Here is a 24,882-nt window from a genome sequence, read left to right on the forward strand (position 1 = left end):
TGGAATTTAGAATCAGAACTGTTTTTTTTAAACTTGTCGCATATTGTGATGTCTTTTCTTAATGCTTTCAACTTCAAAAAAATTAAAATATAAACTAATCAATACAAAATTAACTTTAAGATAATACTCTCTCTCTCTCTCTCTCTGACTACATGACTTTCTATATTCATTATATTCACTATATCATTTTTTATTTTTTATTTTAAACTAGCATTGAATTTGGGGTTAGTAAGGTTTTTAAATGTTTTTGAAAGAAATCTCTTGCCAGTCTCTGCTCAATAAGGGCGCGTTCACACTTGGCATCTTTTTTTGACAAGAGAAAATTTCAGTTCACAATGATGTTTGTGGGTATGCAACATTAAACGGGGAAGGAAACAGTATGGTGCTTACAACAGTTTAGTCCAGGAGCTATATTTATATTTTAGACTAGTATATTTTATATACCAGTATATTTTAGACTAGATAAAGTATGTTCTCATATTATACAACTCTCTGTGCTTTGAATATAGCAAATACATCTATTTTTCTTCTTCTTTTTTTTCCATCTACTTGATGTTTTTGTTGTTATGGAAATGACTCGCTACTCGCTTGTCATTGGTCAGCTGTCAAAAAAGCGCTTGACTTTGGGTGTTTTTTTTTCTTTGTTATAAAAGTTGAATTTTTTTCAACTTGAAAAGATGCTCTGATCTGAAGGACTGTTTTGAAAACACAGTATAGAATTATAATGTAAAACAGCTTCAAAAAAGTGTGAACATTGTCTAAGGTTGTTTACATCTGATCAAGAATACAGTAAAAACAGTAATATTGTGAAAAAACTATTACAAATTAATATGATTGTTTTCTATGTTAATATCTGTTTAAATGTGTAATGATCAAAGCTGAATCATTAATTTTCATTCCTCCAGTCTTCAGTGTCACATGATCCTTCAGAAATCATTCTAAGATGCTGATTTGCTGCTCAAGAAACATTTCTGATTATTATGATCAGATTATGTTGAACACAGTTTTGCTGCCAAATATGTTGTGGAAACCTTGATCAATATTATTATCATGATTCACAGATGAGTAGAAAGTTCAAAATAACAGCACTTATTTGAAATATAAATGTTTGGTAAGATTTTAAATGTTTTTAGTTATTTTTGATCTATATAATTTTTGTACTTTTAAAACTATATATTTTAAACTATACAAAGAGAGTGAATCTTACTGACCCCAAACTTTTGAACACTAGTGTACTCTACATGTGTTGTAAGATGTAAGATCTCTGAAGGATTTAGCTGACAGTGGGCTGGCAGAGCATTGACTTGCTTCTCAGCAGTGGTCGGATGAAGGACTCCTTGCCTCTCTGTATTGATTTTCATTACATGTAGCCCCATTAAGTCATCTCTTACTGGCTCTCAGCCCAGCTGCATTAACACAGCGCGCAGAGATGTTCCTTCTGCACTCTTATCAGAGCAGCCTGACCAAAACCCTTCGCCCAGAGGTGAAGATTAAGAACAAAACTGGGCCATCATTTAATGTTCGCGTTTTTAAACCAGAACCACTGCTAACTCTGATGAAGCTCTCAGTACTCAGGAGATTCTGATTCACAATAAACGTTTATTAATGCTCTGTGTGATGCAAATAGTTTTAATAGTAAAATCAATGCTTTCCTCCACTCTCTCTGAATAAATCATTTGATGGTCTGCTCTGCTGCACACGCTGAAACTGAACAAGAAAGAAACAAAAATCTCACCATAAAATATGACCCAGTTGAACATACACTGACCCTTGTTGCTCAGAAGTGCCATAGATTCTCTTTAAATGTCTGAGCCAAGCTGGATGTGTTATTTTTCAGGTAGCTAGCCATAAACATGTTGAAAGTTTAAAGAAATACTGTAGTTCACCCCGAAATGAAATTCAGCTGAAAATATGCTCATCCTCAGATCATCCGAGATGTAGATGAGTTTGTTTCTTCATCAGATTTGGACAAATGTATGATTATATCAGTGTCTCAACAATGAATGCTCTGCAGTAAATGGGTACCCTCAAAGAGTCCAAACAGCTGATACAAACATCACAATAATGGCACAGTAATAATGGCACCCATTCACTGCAGAGCATTCATTGCTGATCAAGTGATGGAATGACACATTTCTCAAGTCTGATGTAAAAACAAAAACGGTTATACTTTTCACAGGAATCAACCTACTATGGATGGTTTGTAGTTATCTCTCTATAGTAAGCTAAAGAAATAAAAAAATGAGACTGGAAATGCCTTTTAACCAATTAAAAAGAAAAGAAAAAAAGAGCACACTCTCTCCTGCTCCTGTAAAGGCATAGATTGTGCTGTATTCACCACAGTAGCTTTATTAAACCTAATTAAAAAGCTATATTCACTCGAGAGAGCCAGAATTCCCAGTTATGAACCTCTTCAAAACTGAAATATGCCCTAAGGCACAGGGTAGATGTTGTCTTGTTTATTCTGGAGGTTTTTGCAGCAGGCAGATATTTCTCCTGTGTTTGTACAGTATGCATGGTGGACAGAAGGTACCCTACGGGAGGAAGGTCAGCGAAGATTGGCAAGCCTTCTGTCACCGTGCCATACTGCTCAAACAGCATGCCATCACACCTTCAGAGACGCTCATTGTGCCAAAGATACACGGACACAATTGCTAAGAGTTGATCTGCTTTTATGGAAATTCTTAAAGTAGTAGTTAAATGACAGTACATGTTCTGTTTTGTAATGGTATCTGTGCCTTTCTGGTTCTTACCTGTGCTATTATAAAAGCTGTATTCATGATCAAACTTCAGTTGCAAAAGATAAAACGTGAGATTGAAGTCACGTGATCCGCCTTTTTATACAAGACTTTCTTAGTACTGGTTAGTCTTTCTCAGACTGGTTGATTGTGAAAAAAGCAGCACACATCCCTAGTTACCACAAAAATGACGTAACCTGCATTGATTTCGGAAGACAAATCAGAATACAGTATTTGTGGAAAGATACTAAAGATACTACAGATAAACCCTGGCATAATGATATTTTGAACGCTGCACTTCAAGGATAGACAGAATCTAATAGAAGGAAGACAAGTGTCTCTTGTGTTTTTCCAGGGTTGGTTGTGGGTGTGAAGCATGCTCGGGCGTGTGCTGAGAGCAGAAGTAATATCATCTGAGCTGCAGACTCACAGCATAATCAGACGCTTATATATAAATAGAAACACTGTCTGTCTGAGTGCAGGGGAGGAGGACGCATTGCTGCGGCTCTTCCTGAGGAGTCTCTGTTCTTTAGCAGCTCGTCTTGTGCATTTGAGGGCTGTCATTCAAGTAAGGCAAGGGTCAGAATCAATAACTTCATTTAGATGCACATTAATTCAGATTAATATTGTAATATAGTCAAGTGTCATGAACATATCGACCCTGTGACTATTCCCCAGTTAAGCCAATATTACAGTTTCATTTAGAAATCTAAAAAAAGTAAACATCTTTTTGCCATTTTAATGAAATATTCTATTATATGTCCATAGAAAAGCTTTTTTTGGATGCTACATGATAGAGGGAATTTCTGACGGACAGATTCTGAATTTTGCAATGGAGCAAGTAAGCAAAATTATCAGAATAATTGCCTTAATTAACCTTAATATAAATTTTATTTTGATAAGGAACAAAATTAACTGTGGTTATTTGCTGAAAGTCCTGCTCTCCATTGTAGTTTTTAGTTCTCATACATAGATTCCCAGATAGCAAGAGAACAGGTGAAAACCATTGAATCAATGTTAAAATCAGTTGATTTGTCAATGTTAATGGCATTAAATTAAAGGAGTCATATGATGTGAAGAGATATTCTTTATCAAAGTCAAGACTCTGCCACCCCCCCCCCCCCCACCAAAACGGCTCGTTCAAACACGTCCCCACATGTCTATGTCACTTTGTAGAATATTTGTGTAATACCGCCCAAATGTTCATGCAAAGAAAGAAGACGTGGTTTCAATAACCACAGTTAAGGCGGGCGTACACGGTGCGATTTTTGCTGTCGTACGAGTTCGCATGCGATTTTTTTCAATCGTGTGGAAATCGCGTATGCTCATATGGTCGCGGCTCGTATCATTTGCGATGAATTACGAGCCGAGCAGAGTGGCTTACGAGCGCTTCCCGACCTCCCGATCATTTTTAAACATGTCTAAAAAGTTCGTGAGCTATCGGTTTGAATTCGTGACATGTGTGCGGTTGAACGAGCCGATTTGTTGATTTATCTGAAGTTGACCAATCACGAACTAGGAAAACCACAGAAGAAGAAACACGAACAGGGCAGCGCCACGGCGAATGTGGACTATTGACCAGGAGGATAAACTCGCTGAAGTCTGACAGGAACAGCGAGCGCTGTATGATGTTGCTAGCAACGTGTACCATGCTTTTTAGTTCTCTCACACACGCATTATGTAGTTTACAGGGACCTTCCATAGACGTAACGGTATTCTATACTGTATATCCAGGGGTGTCATGCATTCATGATTTTTGAGGGGGCACATTTTTTTTGGGGGTCGGGGGTATAAGTCATTCTACGAAAGCACTGTATAACTGATATAGGCTTATTTTCTTTATTATTTTTTTTCCTTTTTATTCAAAACAATTCCAAACATGCTTAATATATCAGGAAATATCTCGTTTCTCAAATATGTGTAGGTAAATGCGTTTTGCACCTTTATAGATTGCTATTTGATCAATATATGGAAATGTAGTGTAATCTATTAACTACACATAAAAACCTGACTTTTTACTTAAGTGCCATATCATGCCATAAAATATTTTTAATACAACTGAATTTGCATTTAATGTAAATTTTAATAACAATATTGTAAGATACTTATTTTAACACTTTCATTTTACAGAGAGTAAAGAACATTTACATTATCAAAAAACATTTTCATTCAGTCTAGCCAGAGTTCAGGCACTCTCAAAAACTCCCATTAAAATCACTGAAGCACTTTACATTATGAAACGAATATCTTACTTACATTCGTACGCACATCTGCACTTTTTGTTGTTTCTGATGAGAGAATTCGCTAAATAATTCAGTCAGCGAGCAAGTGAACAAAAAACTGCGTTTCAGTGATGACTCTTCTTGACGTCTCGCATTGGCCATTGCATCCATAAGCGCAACAGAATAGTTTCTGATTGGTTATCATGAAGCGTTGTACGAACGCGTCTGTCTCTGGCTCAGCGCCAGCCAGCGAACGCAGATGTGAATTTAGCAGCTGATGCTGTGCATTGAACGATCTAATCACACCACTGTGATTGTATCAAATATATAAAAAATATTATTCTGCATTTTTTTTTTTCGTTTGGAAGCTGCATTTAAAATCCACTTGGCTCAGAAATCTGAGGGGGCACGTGCCCCCTCACTTCGAGTGGGCACGACGCCTCTGTGTATATCCCCATACACTACCTCTATCCATTACGGAAAATGCATGTTTAAAATTACTATTAAACACCGTATAGTATTTTTTTAAAGCCATTTGGTTGACGAGGGCACAGGAATTGTCCTCACAAACCATGTTTACATTGTAATACCTATTTCAGATATTTATAAACCTACAAGAACACACACACACACACACAGGGTGACCAAACGTCCCGGTTTCCTATTGCTGAAAAATAACATGTACGTGTAGGAAACAGTCACGGCTTGTATCAATATTGTATATGCAGTTATGGGAGAGGGAGAGCAGTTATATTAGGCGCGTTCGACTTGAAGCAGCGCTGCACAGAATGACATCACCTGTATGACATCAAAGTACCGCGAGAGCGATTCGAATGCATTGGATATGTGTTCTCTCTTAGCACTCTCGCGGTACTTTAATGTCATACCTTCTGTGCGTACAGCAGTGCTTCAAGTCGAACGCGTCTATCAACTTCGTGCGATTGCTTCTGGAATTCGCAGGTTGTAAAATCGTGTCGTATATCATCTCGTCCGTACGATTTTCAGATAAACTCACTCGTGCCGTGTGCGTGGACATACGATCTTCCGACCATCCGAATTTGCACCGTGTACGCCCGCCTTTAGTGTTGAAGCAGTCATGTCAGAGAGATGCTGTGTGTATCTAGGAGAAAACAAAAGCACTTTATTTGGCCTTCCGACAGTAGATACATTTAGGAATCTTTAAGATTACTTACAACAGAACAGCAACACATTTTATGGATGACCGTTTCGTGAACCTAGAAGAGGAGGTAATTCTGGGAGTGGTGGGAACCTTGGGCATATAACCAGGCTGGGGTCTCAGGGTAATGTGAGAGTCAGCTGCACCAAACTCAAGGCACTATTCGTTGACCGAGAATGTTTGTAGGTCCCCAACCCTCTTGATGGAAGTCAAGTCAAGTCACCATTATTTATATAGTGCTTTTAACAATATAGTTTGAAACAAAGCAACTAAACAGCATTAAATAGGGAAGTAGAGCGTCAATAAAGCAAAAAAGGTAGTTCATCATTGAATTCAATTATGTCATCATCCAGCTCAGTTCAGTTTAAATAGTATCTGTGCAATCAAGTCAATGAAAACGCTGTAAATGAAATGTCCCCAACTAAGCAAGCTAGAGGCGACAGCGCCAAGGAACCAAAACTCCATCGGTTACAGAATGGAGAAAAAACCTTGGGAGAAACCAGGCTCAGTCGGGGGGCCAGTTCTTCTCTGGCCAGACAAAACCAAGTGAGCAGTTCAAGTGACCATCTGACCTGGATACAGACTTGATCTGGTGGCTACGGTGACCTCGGAATAAGAGAGAAACAGACTAATATTAGCGTAGATGCCATTCTTCTAATGATGTAGCAAGTACATTGTGTGTTATGGGAAGTGTTCCCGGTTACGGATTTTCCTAATTAATGCAGCCTAAAAATCCTTTAATGGATTTGAATATTAGAAATGTGTGAGTGTGTTATGTGTAAGGCAGGTTAAAGAGAGTCTTTAATCTAGATTTAAACTGACAGAGTGTGTCTGCCTCCCGAACAATGTTAGGTAGGTTATTCCAGAGTTTGGGAGTGAAGTAGGAAAAGGATCTGCTGCCTGGAGTTAATTTAGATATTCTAGGTATTATCAAATTGCCAGAGTTTTGAGAATGCAGTGGATTTGGATGAATATAGTGAAATAATAGCTTGTTCAAATACTGAGGTGATTAACCATTCAGGGCTTTATAAGTAATAAGCAAGATTTTAAAATCTATACGATGTTTGATAGGGAACCAGTGCAGTGTGGACAGAACAGGGCTAATGTGGTCATACTTCCTGGTACTAATAAGAACTCTAGCTGTTGCATTTTGGAATAGTTTATTATTGTTTATTAAGCATGCATAACAACCACTCAATAAAGCATTACGATAATCTAACCTTGAGATCATGAACGTATTAATTAACGTTTCTGCATTTTACATTTAGAGCATAGGTCGTAATTAAGATATATTTTTGAGATGGAAAAATGCAGTTTTACAAATGCTACAAATCTGGCTTTTAAAGGAAAAATTGCTATCAAATAACACACCTAACTGGTACAATTAGTTCCTAACTGATGATGAAGAATTGACAGAGCAGTATTCAAGTCTTAGACAGCGTTCTAGGTAATTACATGCAAAGTTTTTAGGTCCTATAATTAACAGCTCAAATTTTTACAGAATTTAGCAGTAAGAAATTTCTCCTCATCCAGGTTTTTATATCAACTATGTATTCAATTAGTTTTTCAAATTGGTATGTTTCTCCGGGCCTCGAAGAAATATAGAGCTGAGTATCATCAGCATAACATTCATAGCTAACACCAGGTTTCCTGATGATATCTCTCAAAGGGTAACATGTTAAGCGTGAATAGTAACGGCCCTAGTACTGAGCCTTGAGGTGCTCCATACTGTACTTGTGATTGATATGATTCCTCTTCATTCACTGCAACGAATCATTGGCAGTCAGATAAGTATTGTTTGAACCATGCTAATGCACTTCCATTAATGCCAACAAAGTGTTCTAGTCTATTCAAGAGAATGTTGTAGTCAATAGTGTTGAATGCAGCACTAAGATTCAATAGAACTAATAGAGAGATACACCCACGATCAGATGATAAGAACAGGTCATTTGTAACTCTAAGGAGATCAGTCTCTGTACTATGATACAGTCTAAATCCTGACTGGAAATCCTCACAGATAACATTTTTCTCTAAGAAGGAATATAATTGTGAGGATACTACCTTTTCTAGTACATTAGACAGAAAAGGAAGATTCAAGATCGGTCTGTAATTAACTAGTTCTTTGGGGTCTAGTTGTGGTTATTTGATGAGAGGCTTAATAACAGCCAGTTTGATGGTTTTGACATATCCTAATGACAATGGGTGAATTAATAATAGTCAGAAGAGGATCTATGACTTCTGGAAGGACCTCTATTAGGAACTTAGATGTTGTTTCTCTGGATAATGTAGCACTGCTAGCAACTCGAGGCAACTGATGTGCCACTGCAGTCGAGGTCCCGTCCAGGAGCCCAAAGCTGCATGCCCGTTCCAAACGGCACCCGAGCCCATCTTGGAGGCATCTATGGTGACAACAACATTCCTCGACACCTGTTCTAAGGGCACCCCTGCTCATAAAAATGCAGGGTTTGACCAAGGACTGATTGGCAGAGACAACCCAGAGTTTCACTGACCCTGAGAGTGCCATGCCAGCATGCCCATGAACAAAAATTTAGGGATATGGATACTTTTCGCAAGGCACTGCATTTTAGAATACTTTTATTTTTATATTAAATATATTTATTTCTAATAAAAATTATATGAATATAAAAATAGACTTTTACATGTAAAGATTGTGTAATATAAATATACACAAAACACACACATATACTGTATTAAGCAAGCTTTTTTTATTTTGGATTAATCGTTTGACAGCACTACTAGTTCATTTGAAATGGATTACTTTTTGTGATGGGTGTCAAGCTTTACCAAAGTTGAGAAATAGTACTAAAAATGTTGAAGTTGATCTTTCATTATTGATGTAAATGTCCTGTTTCACAAATGCAAAGATACTGTGGCAAAATATACAGAAAGATTTGAATGAATGAATGATGCATTTATATAGTTCGTTATTGTGTATTGTGCACTGAAAGCTCTTTACAATCATGTGTGTGTGTGTGTGGTGGTGGGGTGGGGGGGCTCTCTCCTCAACCACCAACAGTAGCAGCATCCACTTGGATGATGCGATAGCAGCCACAGGAAAACAGCACCAGTATGCTCACCACACACCAGCTACAGGTGGAGAGAAGAGAGAGTCATAAAGCCAATCAAGTGATTGGGGATTATTAGTAGACCATTATTGACAAAGGCCAGGGGGGCAATTTAGTTAGACCCCTAGTCTTTATGGAAAGTGCCATGTGTTATTTAATAGCCACAGAGAGTCAGGACTTCGGTTTAACATCTCATCCGAAAGATGGAATTAGACATCAACACTTATCATACAAACCTCAACAATGGTAACAATCATCAAACTAATTCAGATAAACAGATCAACTGCAGTGCATGCTGGGAGGGTTAGTTTTGTACCATCTACCCAGCATGCAGGATGAAATTAAAAGTTAAAAATGGAATTCTAGTTTTTCTTAAATTTTATTAGACTGCAGATTGAAATGTATGAACATGTATACAAATAAATGAAAAGTATTCATGGTAATCTTTAAAATTACAGAAACCAAGGACATAATTTGACTGCTGATTTATGTTTTGCAGTGAACGCATTTCCACTGAATAGCCAAATACAATCGCTGGAGTAAGTTGCAAATATTAAACATGAAAAATGACTGGAAATGATTGATGGTTGAATTCTGAGACTATAATCTTTAGACACCACAAACGATGTGACTTTTTCTGAGCCCAACTGGAACAGACCCTGTGTGACCGGGCACAATCCGTCATCAAGACCAAATTCCATTCATAATCTGCCTGACAGTCATGTAGTGTGTTCTCGGGTTTAGTGTTGTTTATATTTAGCTTGTTCCATATTTATATTTACACTAATTGTGAAATATGTGATGTCTGATTGGTGTTTTTCAGTCATGGCACCAGGTGTGCTGGAGAGGTGTCTGCGGTTTCAAACAACAACATCTGTGGAGTGGGCGTGGCCTACAACTCCAAGGTAGCAGGTACGTTTCTGATAGGCTCTGACAGTTATGACCTCATAATAGACTTAACATCTCATATGCGATGTCAGCGAATCGACCTGAAAGTAGATGTGAGTAGGCGTCGATAACTGTCAAGTCATATAATAGTCACTTGGCATAGTAAACCAGCTGAGAAGTTTTCAGTGGATGCAACTGAAATACTCCTGCTTTTATGTAAAGACGAATTTAGAAATTATCCAATGTCTTTTATATTTCATTTACAAAAAAAAAAAAAAAAAAATTGATGTTTCCTCCATCTTTAGATTTCAGAAAAAGTGTTCACATGTATTATTCACTCATATATACTGATATTAAGTTTTTTGCTTTCTGTTCTGGCTACTGGATTGTTAGGCTTGCTTGGGTCAGCATGACATCACAACAACTGCTTCTGAGCAAAAGCTGCTACTCAAACAAAGCTAATAATACCAAGACCATGCATTCAGTTGTAGATGGTGCAGACGGATGTACAAATTTAGCATGCAATTAAATTCATGATTATTTGTATAGTGCTTTTTAAATGCATAAAATACATGTTTTTAAATGTTACATTCAAGAAGCAGAAACAATATTCACATTCAAGTGTTTGGACGCTATCAAGACAGTGTTGTAATTAAAATACTTGCATGCTTTATCAGGTTTCTTCTGTGCAGTTAGTAATGGTCAATGACTTGTCTCCGTTTGAGAAATCACTTTGTTTCTTAGCCTAATGGAATATCAGCTCAATTGATCATTTCTACCCTTCCCCTCTTCCACAACATCCAGCAGCCAGCACCAACAGCAGCATCAATAAAGACATGTTTTTGTCCCTCAAAAGACAATGTCTTTTGTCCCTCACAAAGGGACACACGCATGACTCTAGCTTCAGCTTCAGCCAGGAGGAGGTCAGAATGAGGACACTCAGTCAGTCTGACAGCCGCTGATGTCTCATGGCACACAGCACTGATGTTCCTGGAGTGCAAATCTAGTTTGTGCTTGATGAAGCACCTAAGCCATTACCTTCAGTGAATCTCAAGCCCTCTCACTCCTGCACTCATCAATGCACAGCATCGATAGAGTAAAGTTTTCCTGCTGCTCCCATGTTCTCAATCCTGCCATTTCACAGGCATTCGTATGCTGGACCAGCCCTTCATGACGGACATCATCGAGGCCTCATCCATCAGCCATATGCCACAGGTTATTGACATCTACAGCGCCAGCTGGGGTCCCACCGACGACGGCAAGACGGTGGACGGCCCGCGTGAGCTCACCCTGCAGGCCATGGCCGACGGAGTCAACAAGGTACCTCACGCTTAAAACCTACAGATGTGTCTTACAGCATAAGCATAGCTAAACTGATTCCCTTGTGAATCACCTGAGAGAAAAAAAGCGAGGAAATACAGAGGTACTGAATTGTAACATCTGTTCCAGTCAGAAAAAAATAAATAAATAAATAAATAAAACAGAGTTCATAGTCTTCCGGGTGTCTCTCTGCCACTTTAGATCAACTTCAACAAATAAGAAAGAATGCTGAACTTCAGAATCAGAAGATACGAGTGTATTTAGAGATTCAAATTCAAAATAAAACCAGTTTCACTCATACAGCTAGAATATGCATTTCCAGGTAGAAATCTCTCCATTTATTCCCAATATCCCACAGACAAATCATAGTTTAGTATGCATATAATATGACACACTTATTGTTGGCTATGTTTTGAATTGTAAATATCAGTATAATCAGTGTCAATGAGAATTTCTTACATTTTAATCTTCATAAATATAAATACTTAAAAGTCTCAGGCAAATGCTGCAAATTTATTCATTTAATTCCTTGTCCACCTTTCCAACATACCTGTGACGAGTGGGGCAGAGCCGAGGGACGTGGGAATGAGCGAGGCCGGTGGGGTGATTGTAGATGAACGACACCTGTTCGACCCACCGGTCTCGAGTCCCACGGAGGAGATGGAAGGATATAAAACAGGAGCGACGACAGCCACTGTAATAATCAAAACTCCATAATCTTTGGGAAGAAGGAGGCGGGAACCGGCGGACAATCAAAATGAAACTTTAATAATCAATATAAACACAAAACAGCGCATCAACCCCTCGCGGACGACTGATGCGCACAAATAAAAACCAAAACATAAAATAAAGCCCAGGCCTGGTCCTCCCTCGTCCTTCACTTTCGTCGCTCCAGTTTTATATCCTTCCATCTACTCCGTGGGACTCGAGACCGGTGGGTCGAACAGGTGTCGTTCATCTCCAATCACTCCACCGGCCTCGCTCCTGTTCCCACGTCCCTCGCCCCCGCCCCACTCACCACAATACCATTAGTTAATTAACAGATTTTACAATAGGAATTTTACTGTCTTGTACTAATAAAGTTTCTATCATTTTTTATTCAGACCACAAGCATTCTAAGGCATATTTGTGTTGCATCCATGCAGCCTCGATAAAAAATAGCTTTGACTCCTCAAGATTCTCCAGAACTTCTCTCACGTATGTCAACCTTGCAAAGTCTCGTGTCAAACTAAACGTGTCATTTAGATGCACATTCCCTGTCCGTGACTGCTGCCTTCACAACTTGCCTCGGATAATGGGTATAAATGGCGCCGAGCGCTCCTCTGCTGAGCAGGATTTATGAGGGCGCTCCACTTGTCAAGCCGAGGCATCCCACAAAGTAATCGCTGTGTGTTTTGAGCAGCCCTTTGCAATTGAAATCAGATTGGACAAGAATAGCAGAGATGGGTGAAGACTGTCTGTCCCTCAGGCTTCCTCACTGCAGTTGAAGAGGACTGATGTTGAGCCTGGGAGTAATATTGAGCGCTGTTTAATCATTATGAGGGTCAGATGGCAAACACTTCATGTATGCTTCATTTATTTATTTGCAGGATGCCACACAGAGTGCTAATGAAACGCCATATACAGTTGAGAATTGCGGTTTGGCTGCTGGTGACAGCATGTTTGGCATAATACCAGTTACACAGAAAATCATCTTGACTTGTCAGTCAAACTTGTGGTTACTGTACAGCAAGTAAAATGGAAACAAATGGGGCATTGCAGCAGACACATAAAGATATATCCAATCTTTCAACCTCAGTGTCATATCCTTGTAACAATGTATGGTTAGGCACAAAATACACACAATGACAAAAGAAAAAGGAGAAAAATCTCGAATTGATGTCGGTTAAACTCTACACACTTTTAGCACCACTCACTGGACATCTAAACATGCTGCAAAACACATAAGAAGCAACATGGTATCAGTTTGCAGAAACGACGCTACATGCACATTTTCCCTGTGAGTAAGGGTTGAAGAAATGAGATGCACTTCCTCGTTTCTAATAATGCCTGGACACCTTAGCATAGCTTGGAGGTTGATGAAGTCTAAATTGTTTTCACCCTAGCAATTTATTAAACATGTGGTGTGTATTTGTGACTTTATTGTATTACACTGTTGAGACTTTATTTCTCATATTAGCAACCAAGTTTTATTAGCCCCTCGACATATCACATTTGCCAAACATAAGATTGGGCTTATTAAATGCTGAATGAGTCATTTTGATATAAAATCTAAATTATGAGAAGTCATAAAGTTTCTGCACCGTCTTATTTTCTTATTTATTTACTCCAAAGAGGCTGATGCCCCGGGGTCTGGAAGCACCATAATTCCTCCCCGCTGTGTTAGCATGGTAAATCACCACGTACTGTTCAAATAACAATAATCAAGGACCCTTTTAAGATTACAATTGCACTGTACAAATGTCCTCTTGTCAGGTGCCTGCCACTATTAAACACAAAGCCTAAAGAAAAGAGCGCTGTTGCAATCAGCTAAAAGCATCACAATTACATGTTCAGACAAGAACCTTAAACACAATGGCTGTGCCTGAATCATCGACACTCAAAGGACAGCTTGCAGTCTTTAAAAGGTCTTGAAACGCCTCTGTGATGTCTCTGTTGAATTACTCCTGGTTATGCGAGTGTAATTTGTATGATAAATGGAGTAAATCTGGAAGGCTCTTGAAGAGAAATATCAAAGAGTGTGGACTGCTCCTTATTGAGCTGTAGCGGGCATGAGTGCTGGCTGTAATCGTGTCGTTTTTGCTTGTCTGACAGGGTCGAGGTGGGAAAGGCAGCATCTATGTGTGGGCCTCTGGAGACGGTGGTAGCTATGACGACTGTAACTGCGATGGATACGCCTCCAGCATGTGGACCATCTCTATTAACTCAGCCATCAATGACGGACGCACCGCGCTCTACGATGAAAGCTGCTCCTCCACCCTCGCCTCCACCTTCAGCAACGGCCGTAAACGAAATCCTGAAGCAGGCGTGGTGAGTGTGTGTGTGCGTGTGTGTGTCGGTGTTTCCTACAGATTCTGTTTGTTTGTGGAGGGCACCAACTCAGTCTTTAAAAAAAAATAAAAAATACTTGCAAAACATAAACAAAGACATTTTCCACCTTTTTAAAGAATACTATTTTTAAAAGTACGATGTTGTGTGTGTGTGTGTGTGTGTGTGTGTGTATATATATATATATATATATATATATATATATATATATATATATATAATTAAATTAAATTACATTTATGCATTTAGCAGACGTTTTATCCAAAGCGACTTACAGTCCATTCAGGCTATCAATTTTTACCTATGATGTGTTCCCGGGGAATCGAACCCCCAACCTTGCGCTTGATAGTGAAATGCTCTACCAATTGAGCTACATGAACACTCATATATATATATTATAGCATTTATTACAACATTATTACAATGGTATTACCATCTATTATTATCAGTTTTATCACTACTTGTATATATTGTTTATATATACACTATTATATATAATGTATAATAATGATATATTATGATATATGCATTGATAGAAATATATATGTGACCCTGGACCACAAAACCAATGGCCAAGTTCCATGAAGATATTTTGTAAATTCCCTACCGTAAATACATCAAAACTCTTATGCATTGCTAAGAGCTTAATTTGGACAACTTTAAAGGTGATTTTTCTCAGTATTTTGATTTTTTTTTTTTGCACCCTCAGATTTCAGCTTTTCAAATAGTTGTATCTCGGCCAAATATTATCCTCCTAACTAACCATACATCAATGGAAAGATTATTTATTCAGCTTTCAGAAAAATTGACGCTTAAGATTGGTTTTGTGGTCCAGTGTCACATTTATGAAGAGCTGGGTTCCAAAACGCAATAAATCCATTTTGATTAATTTGAGTTATTAATTTGATTTATTTGTTTCAAACCTCCACATAGCATATTTAGCTTATAATAACATTACAAATTCTAATCCAGGTTTTGAATTTCAAAACATTTATTATAAAATGTTCTTATTTTTCCCCAAAATGCAATAAATCCATAATACATTTTTCCCTCAAAATGAAATAAATCCATTGAATCAATATAAAATTTATTTTTCATATTAAAACTGATGAAAATACACAGCATAGTAAGTTGATCCACATATGACAGCCTCTGAACTTGGTCAATACTAATCTCATATACTGTACCGACACTGGACTAAAAATACATTCATCAGTCATCACTTCCAAAATGAATTCAACAGGTCATATTTAATGCTATAAATTAATTACAACAATACAATCGAATTTCATCATAAACAACATCACATTAGACCACAGAAATTCCAAGATGACATTTCCCTTACATTCAACTTCCAAAAGTGCATTCATCTTTGCCATGGTAAATTCATTTAGTTGACTAGTACTATATGGTGTATTAACAAAAACCTAAATGGCATTAATAAAAACACTAACACTGACAAGCTATGCAATATCACGTTCATAATCAAATGCGATTCATCTAATGAACGTAAATGATAAATGTAGTTTGTCAGTGATCTAAGGCTCTGTGTATTAAATGATTCTGAATAATTTCCATCTGAAAGCACATGATGGAGATTTACTGGTACTATTAATCACAGAACCTGCTTTACTGACGGGATACGGATTACAATCACATGTGATTTATCCTGCAGCCCTTGTTTATTGATCACAAAATACAAAGTAGATGAGGAAAACTAGGATGCCAGGTGTATTCAGAGTGCCACCATTACTATCTAGATTGCGTGGAATGGTGAACGGTGATTGGTTGTTACAGTTTACAGCAGAGGTGGGACAAAGTCCTTGTTATGCAAGTCACAAGTAAGTCTCAAGTCTTTTCCCTCGAGTCTTGAGTCAAGTCGAGTCAAAGATGAGGCAAGTCCCGAGTCAAGTCAAAAGTCAAAGCCAGCAAGTCTCAAGTCGAGTCCAAAGTCCTACCATTTTAGTTTCGAGTCATTTCAAGTCCTCTTACCACAGAAATAGATTTTATACAAATCATGTATGTCTGTAAGATTTGTATGTATTTAAACCTCTTTTTATACAATGACATTAATCAAATTCAATTAAATTTTTAATTTTAATTTTTAATTAAATTTTCACAAAAAATATATATTTCAACAGCATATTGCACTAGAACAATGGCCTGTTTTTTTCCCATGTGTGTTGGAGAGACTGAGATATACATTTGTGTTTATCCGTCTAGCAGCAAGGTAGAAATGGTACTTTAAAACGGACGTTGACATGATGTTGGCGAGGCTTTCCATCTGAGTGTGCTACACTCATGTACCTCATATAATCCGGGTTCAAAAATCCCTATTTTTGTTAGCATGAACCAGCAAGGGAGACGTGCGTTTACTGTCTCGTTGATACAGTACGGTACATACGATAAGGTGCTTAGCATTCGTTCAAAACTTACCTTTTTTAGTGCAACTTCCGGTGTTGAACAAAGTTGGACGTTGTGGCAGCTCCGTCTGTAATCTTCGACCCGCATGTTTTGCAAATTGCAACTTGTTTTTTGTCGCATACCTCGTAATTTTTAAAGCCAAACGAAACTATCTTTGGTATCATTTTCCCAACTGGCGCATTGTTTCTTGTTGCGCTTCAGTGGTTGTCTTGCAATGTGCCTGCTTAGATGCTGTCGAATCAAACCAACGTGGGACTACAGTGATTGGATGTCGTGCAGGCAGCGCGCGTGCTCTCTGCATGCATACAGGTGGTGCACATTTTTTTCACAGATGCAGATACACTGAGAGCGGCGCGGCCGTGTGAACATTTTTTTCCCCAGGTTTTCATGGGAAGAAGCAAGTCTTCTCGAGTAAAAAGGCGCAAGTCCAAGTGAAGTCACGAGTCATTGATGTTAAAGTCCAAGTTGAGTTGCAAGTCTTTGTACATTTTGTCGAGTCGAGTCTGAAGTCATCAAATTCTGAGTCTGACATCAGAGTCCAAGTCACATGACTCGAGTCCACACCTCTGGTTTACAGTGCATGGAATGGTGCGCTGTGATTGGTTGTTTCTGTTTACAGTGCGTAAAATGGTGTGCTGTGATTGGTTGAGAGGATATATCGCATTCTGCAAAAAAGGGAGAAATATTTTTTTTCGCGGTTTGATATATATAGTATATATATATACTGTATATATAATTCCACTTTAATTTCATACATATTATTATGAAATGTATTTTATTTCATTTGAATGCCCTTTATGCAACATTATTACAACATTACTATTTATTATTTTAATAGACATTATTATTTTTTTTTTTTTTTTATATCCACTTTTGTATTTATATCATCTTCTTATATTTTACTCTTCTTATTTTTATCGCAAAAAGAAATGATAAGGATGTTGTGAAAGGAAATCATCTGTGGGATATATTTTTCTGAGGTGAAGTCAAGTTCAGGATGGTTCCAGTTGTGTGCCAGTTTTTTGTTCCAAAGTCATTGGTGCTTTAAAACATACTTTTGAAACACAACTCCTTTTTCCTCAGTGTGATAACACAGAGTATGACAGTGATAAAATGAAGGGGAGGTAATCGTTTTATCCATTTTGTGTCTGAACAATGACTCTCAGATGGAGTCGGGGGGATGCATTGAGTGAGAGACTTAATCAGAATGTATCTCCAGACTCAAAGAAAGCATCTGAGATGAAGACTGTGGTTAGTCTGTCAGAGGAAAGGCAGGAATTGCCTTGTGTCAGTCCTAATTCTCTCACTGTGATTAGGGCTGCTTCGGTTTGGTGACATAAGATTGCCAGCTATCTATTTTCTCTGATTTAGCACTTAACATTTGTATTTATTAATTTTTTTATTAAAAAGGGGAAGATTGTAAATTAATAATGAACTAATATTTTGATCAGTTCATCACACAAAACTTTAACTGTTAAAATTAACAGTTTTTATGTTAATTCCATGGTGTCTACTTGGGACTTGATATCTATTATATAAAATATAGCAGACAGGTTTGGAACAACATGAAAGTGAATAAATTATGAAAGCATTTTCATTTTTGGAGGAACGATGTCTTTTAAAGACAGATAATAAAATAATATGCCTTGCTGTTAATGTTCAATGTTAGTGTCTTACTCTGGTGATTTTTCATACTTATTATGAGGCAAATGACTTGATACACAGCATCTGGATTTCTTATTAATAGCTCTTTCTTCATTGTTTGCATGATACCTGCAACAGCTTTCAGAAAAAAATGCAAGATTTATTAATCAATATTTTTCACAATGATATTCATTTAAATATATGCAAAAAATAGGCCTACATCAAACAAAACAAAGCACTAAATAATTCATTTTTTGGCTTTCATCTCATTGTTTTTAGTGAGGTCTGCTTACATCAGTCAAAATTGGTCACAAGTACAAACTGCCATCTCTGGAGGGTAAATATGGATGTTTCTTTCAAGTCAAGTCAAGTCAAGTCACCTTTATTTATATATCGCTTTAAACAAAATACATTGCGTCAAAGCAACTGAACAACATTCATTAAGAGAACAGTGTGTCAATAATGCAAATTGATAGTTAAAGGCAGTTCATCATTGAATTCAGTGATGTCATCTCTGTTCAGTTAAATAGTGTCTGTGCATTTATTTGCAATCAAGTCAACGATATCGCTGTAGATGAAGTGACCCCAACTAAGCAAGCCAGAGGCGACAGCGGTGAGGAACCGAAACTCCATCGGTGACAGAATGGAGAAAAAAACCTTGGGAGAAACCAGGCTCAGTTGGGGGGCCAGTTCTCCTCTGACCAGACGAAACTAGTAGTTCAATTCCAGGCTACAGCAAAGTCAGATTGTGCAGAAGAATCATCTGTTTCCTGTGGTCTTGTCCTGGTGGTCCTCTGAGACAAGGTCTTTACAGGGGATCTGTAATCTGTATCTGGGGCTCTAGTTGTCCTGGTCTCCGCTGTCTTTCAGGGCAATAGAGGTCCTTTCTAGGTGCTGATCCACCATCTGGTCTGGATACGTACTGGATCCGGGTGACTACAGTGACCCTCTGATCTGGATACAGACTGGATCTGGTGGCTATGCTGACCTCGGAATAAGAGAGAATCAGACAAATATTAGCGTAGATGCCATTCTTCTAATGATGTAGCAAGTACATAGGGTGTTATGGGAAGTGTTTCCGGTTCCGGTTTACCTAATTAATGCAGCCTAAAAATCCTTTAACGGATTTGGATATTAAAAGCATATTAGTATGTTATGTGTAAGCCAGGTTAAAGGGATGGGTCTTTAATCTAGATTTGAACTGCAAGAGTGTGTCTGCCTCCCGAACAATGTTAGGTAGGTTATTCCCGAGTTTAGGTGCCAGATAGGAAAAGGATCTGCCGCCCGCAGTTGATTTTGATATTCTAGGTATTATCAAATTGCCTGAGTTTTGAGAACGTAGTGGACGTAGAGGATTATAATGTAAAAGGAGCTCATTCAAATACTGAGGTGCTAAACCAGCACTAAGATCCAATAAAACTAATAGAGAGATACACCCACGATCAGATGATAAGAGCAGATCATTTGTAACTCTAAGGAGAGCAGTCTCAGTACTATGATACGGTCTAAATCCTGACTGGAAATCCACACATATACCATTTTTCTCTAAGAAGGAATATAATTGTGAGGATACCACCTTTTCTAGTATCTTGGACAGAAAAGGGAGATTCGAGATTGGTCTATAATTAACTAGTTCTTTGGGGTCAAGTTGTGTTTTTTTGATGAAAGACTTAGTAACAGCCAGTTTGAAGGTTTTGGGGACATATCCTAATGACAATGAGGAATTAATAATAGTCAGAAGAGGATCTATCACTTCTGGAAAGTGAAAGTGAAAAGTGAAAAAGTGAAAGTGACGTGACATTCAGCCAAGTATGGTGACCCATACTCAGAATTCGTGCTCTGCATTTAACCCATCCGAAGTGCACACACACAGAGCAGTGAACACACACACACACTGTGAACACACACCCGGAGCAGTGGGCAGCCATTTATGCTGCAGCGCCCGGGGAGCAGTTGGGGGATCGATACCTTGCTCAAGGGCACCTAAGTCTTGGTATTGAGGGTGGAGAGAGCACTGCACATGCACTCCCCCCACCCACAATGCCTGCCGGCCCGAGACTCAAACTCACAACGACTTAGGCCACGACTTCCCCTTTCCTTGTACCTCTTTTAGGAATGGAATAGGGTCTAACATACATGTTGTTGGTTTAGATGATTTAACAAGTTTATACAATTCTTCCTCTCCTATAGTAGAGAATGAGTGGAACTGTTCCTCAGGGGGTCTATAGTGCACTGTCTGATGTGATACTGTAGCTGACGGCTGAATGGTTACAATTTTATTTCTAATAGTATCGATTTTAGAAGTAAAGTAGTTCATAAATTCATTACTGCTGTGATGTTGGGAAATGTCAACACTTGTCGAGGCTTTGTTTTTCGTTAATTTAGCCACTGTATTGAATAAATACCTGCGGTTATGTTTGTTTTCTTCTAAAAGAGAAGAAAAGTAATCGGATTTAGCAGTTTTTAATGCTTTCCTGTAGGATAGGTTACTTTCCCGCCAAGCCATACGAAATACCTCTAGTTTTGTTTTCCTCCAGCTGCGCTCCATTTTTCGGGCTGCTCTCTTTAGGGTGCGAGTATGCTCATTATACCATGGTGTCAAACTGTTTTCCTTAACCTTCCTTAAGCGTACAGGAGCAACTGTATTTAAAGTGGTGGTTCTTCCATACTTGTAACAAGAAGTAGAATTTACAATTTGGCTATATGAAGTTTGCACAAAACTAAACAATGATCTTAGATATCATCACTTGGCTGCATAATTTCAACACTATCAACATCAATTCCATGTGACAGTATTAAATCTAGAGTATGATTTCGACAATGAGTAGGTCCTGAAACGTGTTGTCTAACCCCAATAGAGTTCAGAATGTCTATAAATGCTGATCCCAATGCATCTTTTTCATTATCAACATGGATATTAAAATCACCAACTATTAAAACTTTATCTGCAGCTAGAACTAACTCGGATGTAAAATCACCAAACTCTTTAATAAAGTCTGTATGGTGCCCTGGTGGCCTGTATACAGTAGCCAGTACAAACATTACATGGGATTTATTATTAACATTTGTTTCTCTGGATAATGTTATATGAAGCGCCATTACTTCAAACGAGTTATACTTGAAGCCTGCCCTCTGAGAAATCCTAAAAATGTTGGTATAAATTGAAGCAACACCTCGCCCTTTGCCTTTTAGACGCAGCTCATGTTTATAACAGTAATCTTGGGGGGTGGACTCAATTAAAATAATGTAATCATCAGGTTTTAGCCAGGTTTCTGTCAAACAGAGAACATCTATATTATGATCAGTGATCATATTATTTACAAAAAGTGTTTTCGTAGAAAGGGATCTGATATTCAATAAGCCAAGCTTTATTTGTTTATCCATATTGCATCTGTTTTTTATTTGTTGAACCTTATTTAAATTGTTAATCTTAACTTGGTTTGGACGTTTTTTGTATTTTCTAGTTCGGGAAACAGACACAGTCTCTATAGTGTGATATCTAGGTGAAAGAGTCTCTATGTGCTGAGAATTAACTGACCTCTGTGACGTAAGGCAGCTAGCAGACGATCGGCTTAGCCAGTCTGTCTGCTTCCTGACCTGGGCCCCAGTTAGTCAAGTATAAACACTAAGACTATTTGCCATATTTCTAGAGAGAATAGCGGCGCCACCCCAGGAGGGATGAAGACCATCTTTTTTCAACAGGTCAGGTCTGCCCCAAAAGCTCGTCCAATTGTCTATGAAACCTATGTTATTCTGTGGGCACCACTTAGACATCCAGCCATTGAGTGATGACAATCTTCTATGCATCTCGTCATCACGGTAAGTAGGGAGGGGATCAGAGCATGTTACAGTGTCTGACATCTTGCTTGCAAGTTCACACAACTTTTAATATTATTTTTAGTGATCTTCGACTGGTGAAGTCGAACATCATTAGCGCCGGCATGAATAACAATCTTACTGTATTTACGTTTAGCATTAGCCAGCACTTTTAAATTTGCCAAGATGTCAGGCGCTCTGGCTCCCGGTAAACATTTGACAATGGTGGCTGGTGTCTCTATATTCACGTTCCGTACAATAGAATCACCAATAACTAGAGCACATTCATCAGGTTTCTCAGTGGGTGCATCATTAAGTGGGGAGAACCTGTTTAATGTTTTGATCGGAACAGAAGAGCGGTGTTTTGACCCACGACTACGCTGCCTCACTGTCACCCAGTTGCCCTGCTGCAGGGGCTCTGTTGCCGGAACCGAACAATGTACAGGAATCCCTAAGCTAGACGCATCCAAAGCCGTATCTGGAGCCCTAACATTCTAACTGTCCTCAATTAAAGTTTGGATGCGTGACTCTAATTCTGAAATCTTCTCTGTCAGCCTAACTATTTCCCTGCTTTAATCACATGTGAATCCCTCATCTGCGACAGAGATAGATAAACTGTACATGTGGCAAGAGGTGCAAATAACAATAGCAGGAGAAGCCATTACTCACCGTGCTTGATGAAATATTCTTACTGCTGTTGTTTGATGAACTTGTGAAAAACTGGAGCGAGAGAGAGGAGATGAGAAAAGAAAACAGCGATAGTTTCGAATGAAAACGCTAATGACAAGCTAACGAGTGCTAACGCTTTGCAGGTGTACTGCACTCACGGATATAAAATAAAATTGAATGATCAAAATTAATCTGATAAAATTGATTGATAATATCAGAAATATGGTGTGAATTAAGTTATATTTTATCACTTTAAAAAACAGGGAGTGATAGTAAGATAAAGATTCTAGAGAAAAAAAAACAGCTACACGGAGCTACGATTAGCTACAGAAGGCCAACAGGAAGTAGAGAAAACACTGTCCAACAGCGACACCCGCAGTCAGGATCATTAATCTCCCGCCTTTGATAGATCGAGAAATGCCAAGCAACTCCAAAGTCTACATTACCTCAAAGTGTTGTGACGAACAAAGCTTTGGGATTTTGTAGGGTGTTCCTCACTGTGCAACCAAACCAAGTTCTGTTAATGTGAATTGACTTTCATTCCACCGATGAGCTGGATTATGAATGGGCCTCGAACAGGACAGAAAGGAATTGCTTTTAAACAAATTCAACACAGTCACACAACAGAAGAGTTTCATTGGTCCAACACAACAACAAATCATTTCCATATTGTACACTTAAAAAAAATGTGAAACAATTTTCACTCAGAAATGACTAGTTCATTTAAAGGTGCAATAGGAGATCTTGTAAAATGTTAACATTAGCCTGATAGCACTGAAAGCTAACATCCTAACCTCCCTGCAATCACCGTCCAAAGCCACGCCTCCTGAACACATTTATGCTCACATACCAGAATAACAGAGACAACATTACAACAATAGGCTACATCAAAAGAGTAGAGGTTTGACCTCGGCATCCTGGCTAAATTCGCCCATTGGCCTCTGACCATCATGGCCTCCTAACAATCCTTCTAACAATGATTGGCTTCATCATTCTGTCTCCTCTCCACCAGTAAGCTGGTGTGTGGTGGGCGTTCTGGCGCACTATGGCTGCCGTCGCATCATCCAGGTGGATGCTGCACACTAGTGGTGGATGAGGAGATACCCCCTGTCTATGTAAAGCGCTTTGAGTGCCTAGAAAAGCGCTATATAAATGTAATGAATTATTATTATTATTATTATCAGCAGTTCCCAATTCCAGCCCATGTTCCGAAGTGAAGTAAACTCCTGCTCAGGGAGTAGGGAGCAATGAACATGGTGTATCGACTGGAACACAGTTCATTCACGTAGCTCGAGTTGGTCATCCGAATTGGGTGTGTTAACTTAGCGAGACATGCAAAATATGTCCACGAGCACTGGAATTGGGAACCGCTGAGTTAAATCATGTGTCATTAACAAGTGAGAAAACGTCCCGGTTACGTACGTAACCCTCCATTCCCTCCATCAGGGAACGAGGGTTATGTACGTAACCGAGACGTTCCCTATCTGTCGGTCACTACGAGTTATGTAGAACGACATATGGGGTCCTATGGAAAACGCCACAACCTGAACACCGTCACAACCCTGTGGCGCTGCAATTGTCGGCAAGCCATGGCGTGCCACAAAAGCTACGCTTAAGGTCGTAACCTTCCCAAAGCCCCAGCGCAAGTTAACTGACCTTGGTACCGAAGGGGCCAAAGGGTGAGTACATCAGAGAAAGTTTCAAATCTTCGAATCTTCCCTATTTGTTCTTTCAGCTTGGCAAGACAATGGGGAAGCGAGCCTTAGGAAAATGTCGCTACGGAGACCACATCCTACCCATAGGGAGGTGACATGTGGAGATACTGATATGGACTGACCCAGCGGGCAGTA

At 38.7% G+C, this 24,882-nt stretch overlaps 1 protein-coding gene across 1 annotated transcript in view; it reads left to right on the forward strand.

Moving 5' to 3' along the window:
* Positions 1–24,882, forward strand: part of LOC132157486 (neuroendocrine convertase 2-like) — a 66,756-nt gene that overhangs the window by 23,893 nt on the left and 17,981 nt on the right. The window contains exons 7-9 of the mRNA XM_059566846.1: positions 10,047–10,135; positions 11,256–11,431; positions 14,246–14,461. Of these exons, the coding sequence (XP_059422829.1) occupies positions 10,047–10,135; positions 11,256–11,431; positions 14,246–14,461 (481 nt within the window). The remainder of the gene's footprint in view (positions 1–10,046; positions 10,136–11,255; positions 11,432–14,245; positions 14,462–24,882) is intronic.

This window comes from Carassius carassius, chromosome 14 (assembly GCF_963082965.1).
Source record: "Carassius carassius chromosome 14, fCarCar2.1, whole genome shotgun sequence".
Lineage (NCBI taxonomy): Eukaryota > Metazoa > Chordata > Actinopteri > Cypriniformes > Cyprinidae > Carassius > Carassius carassius.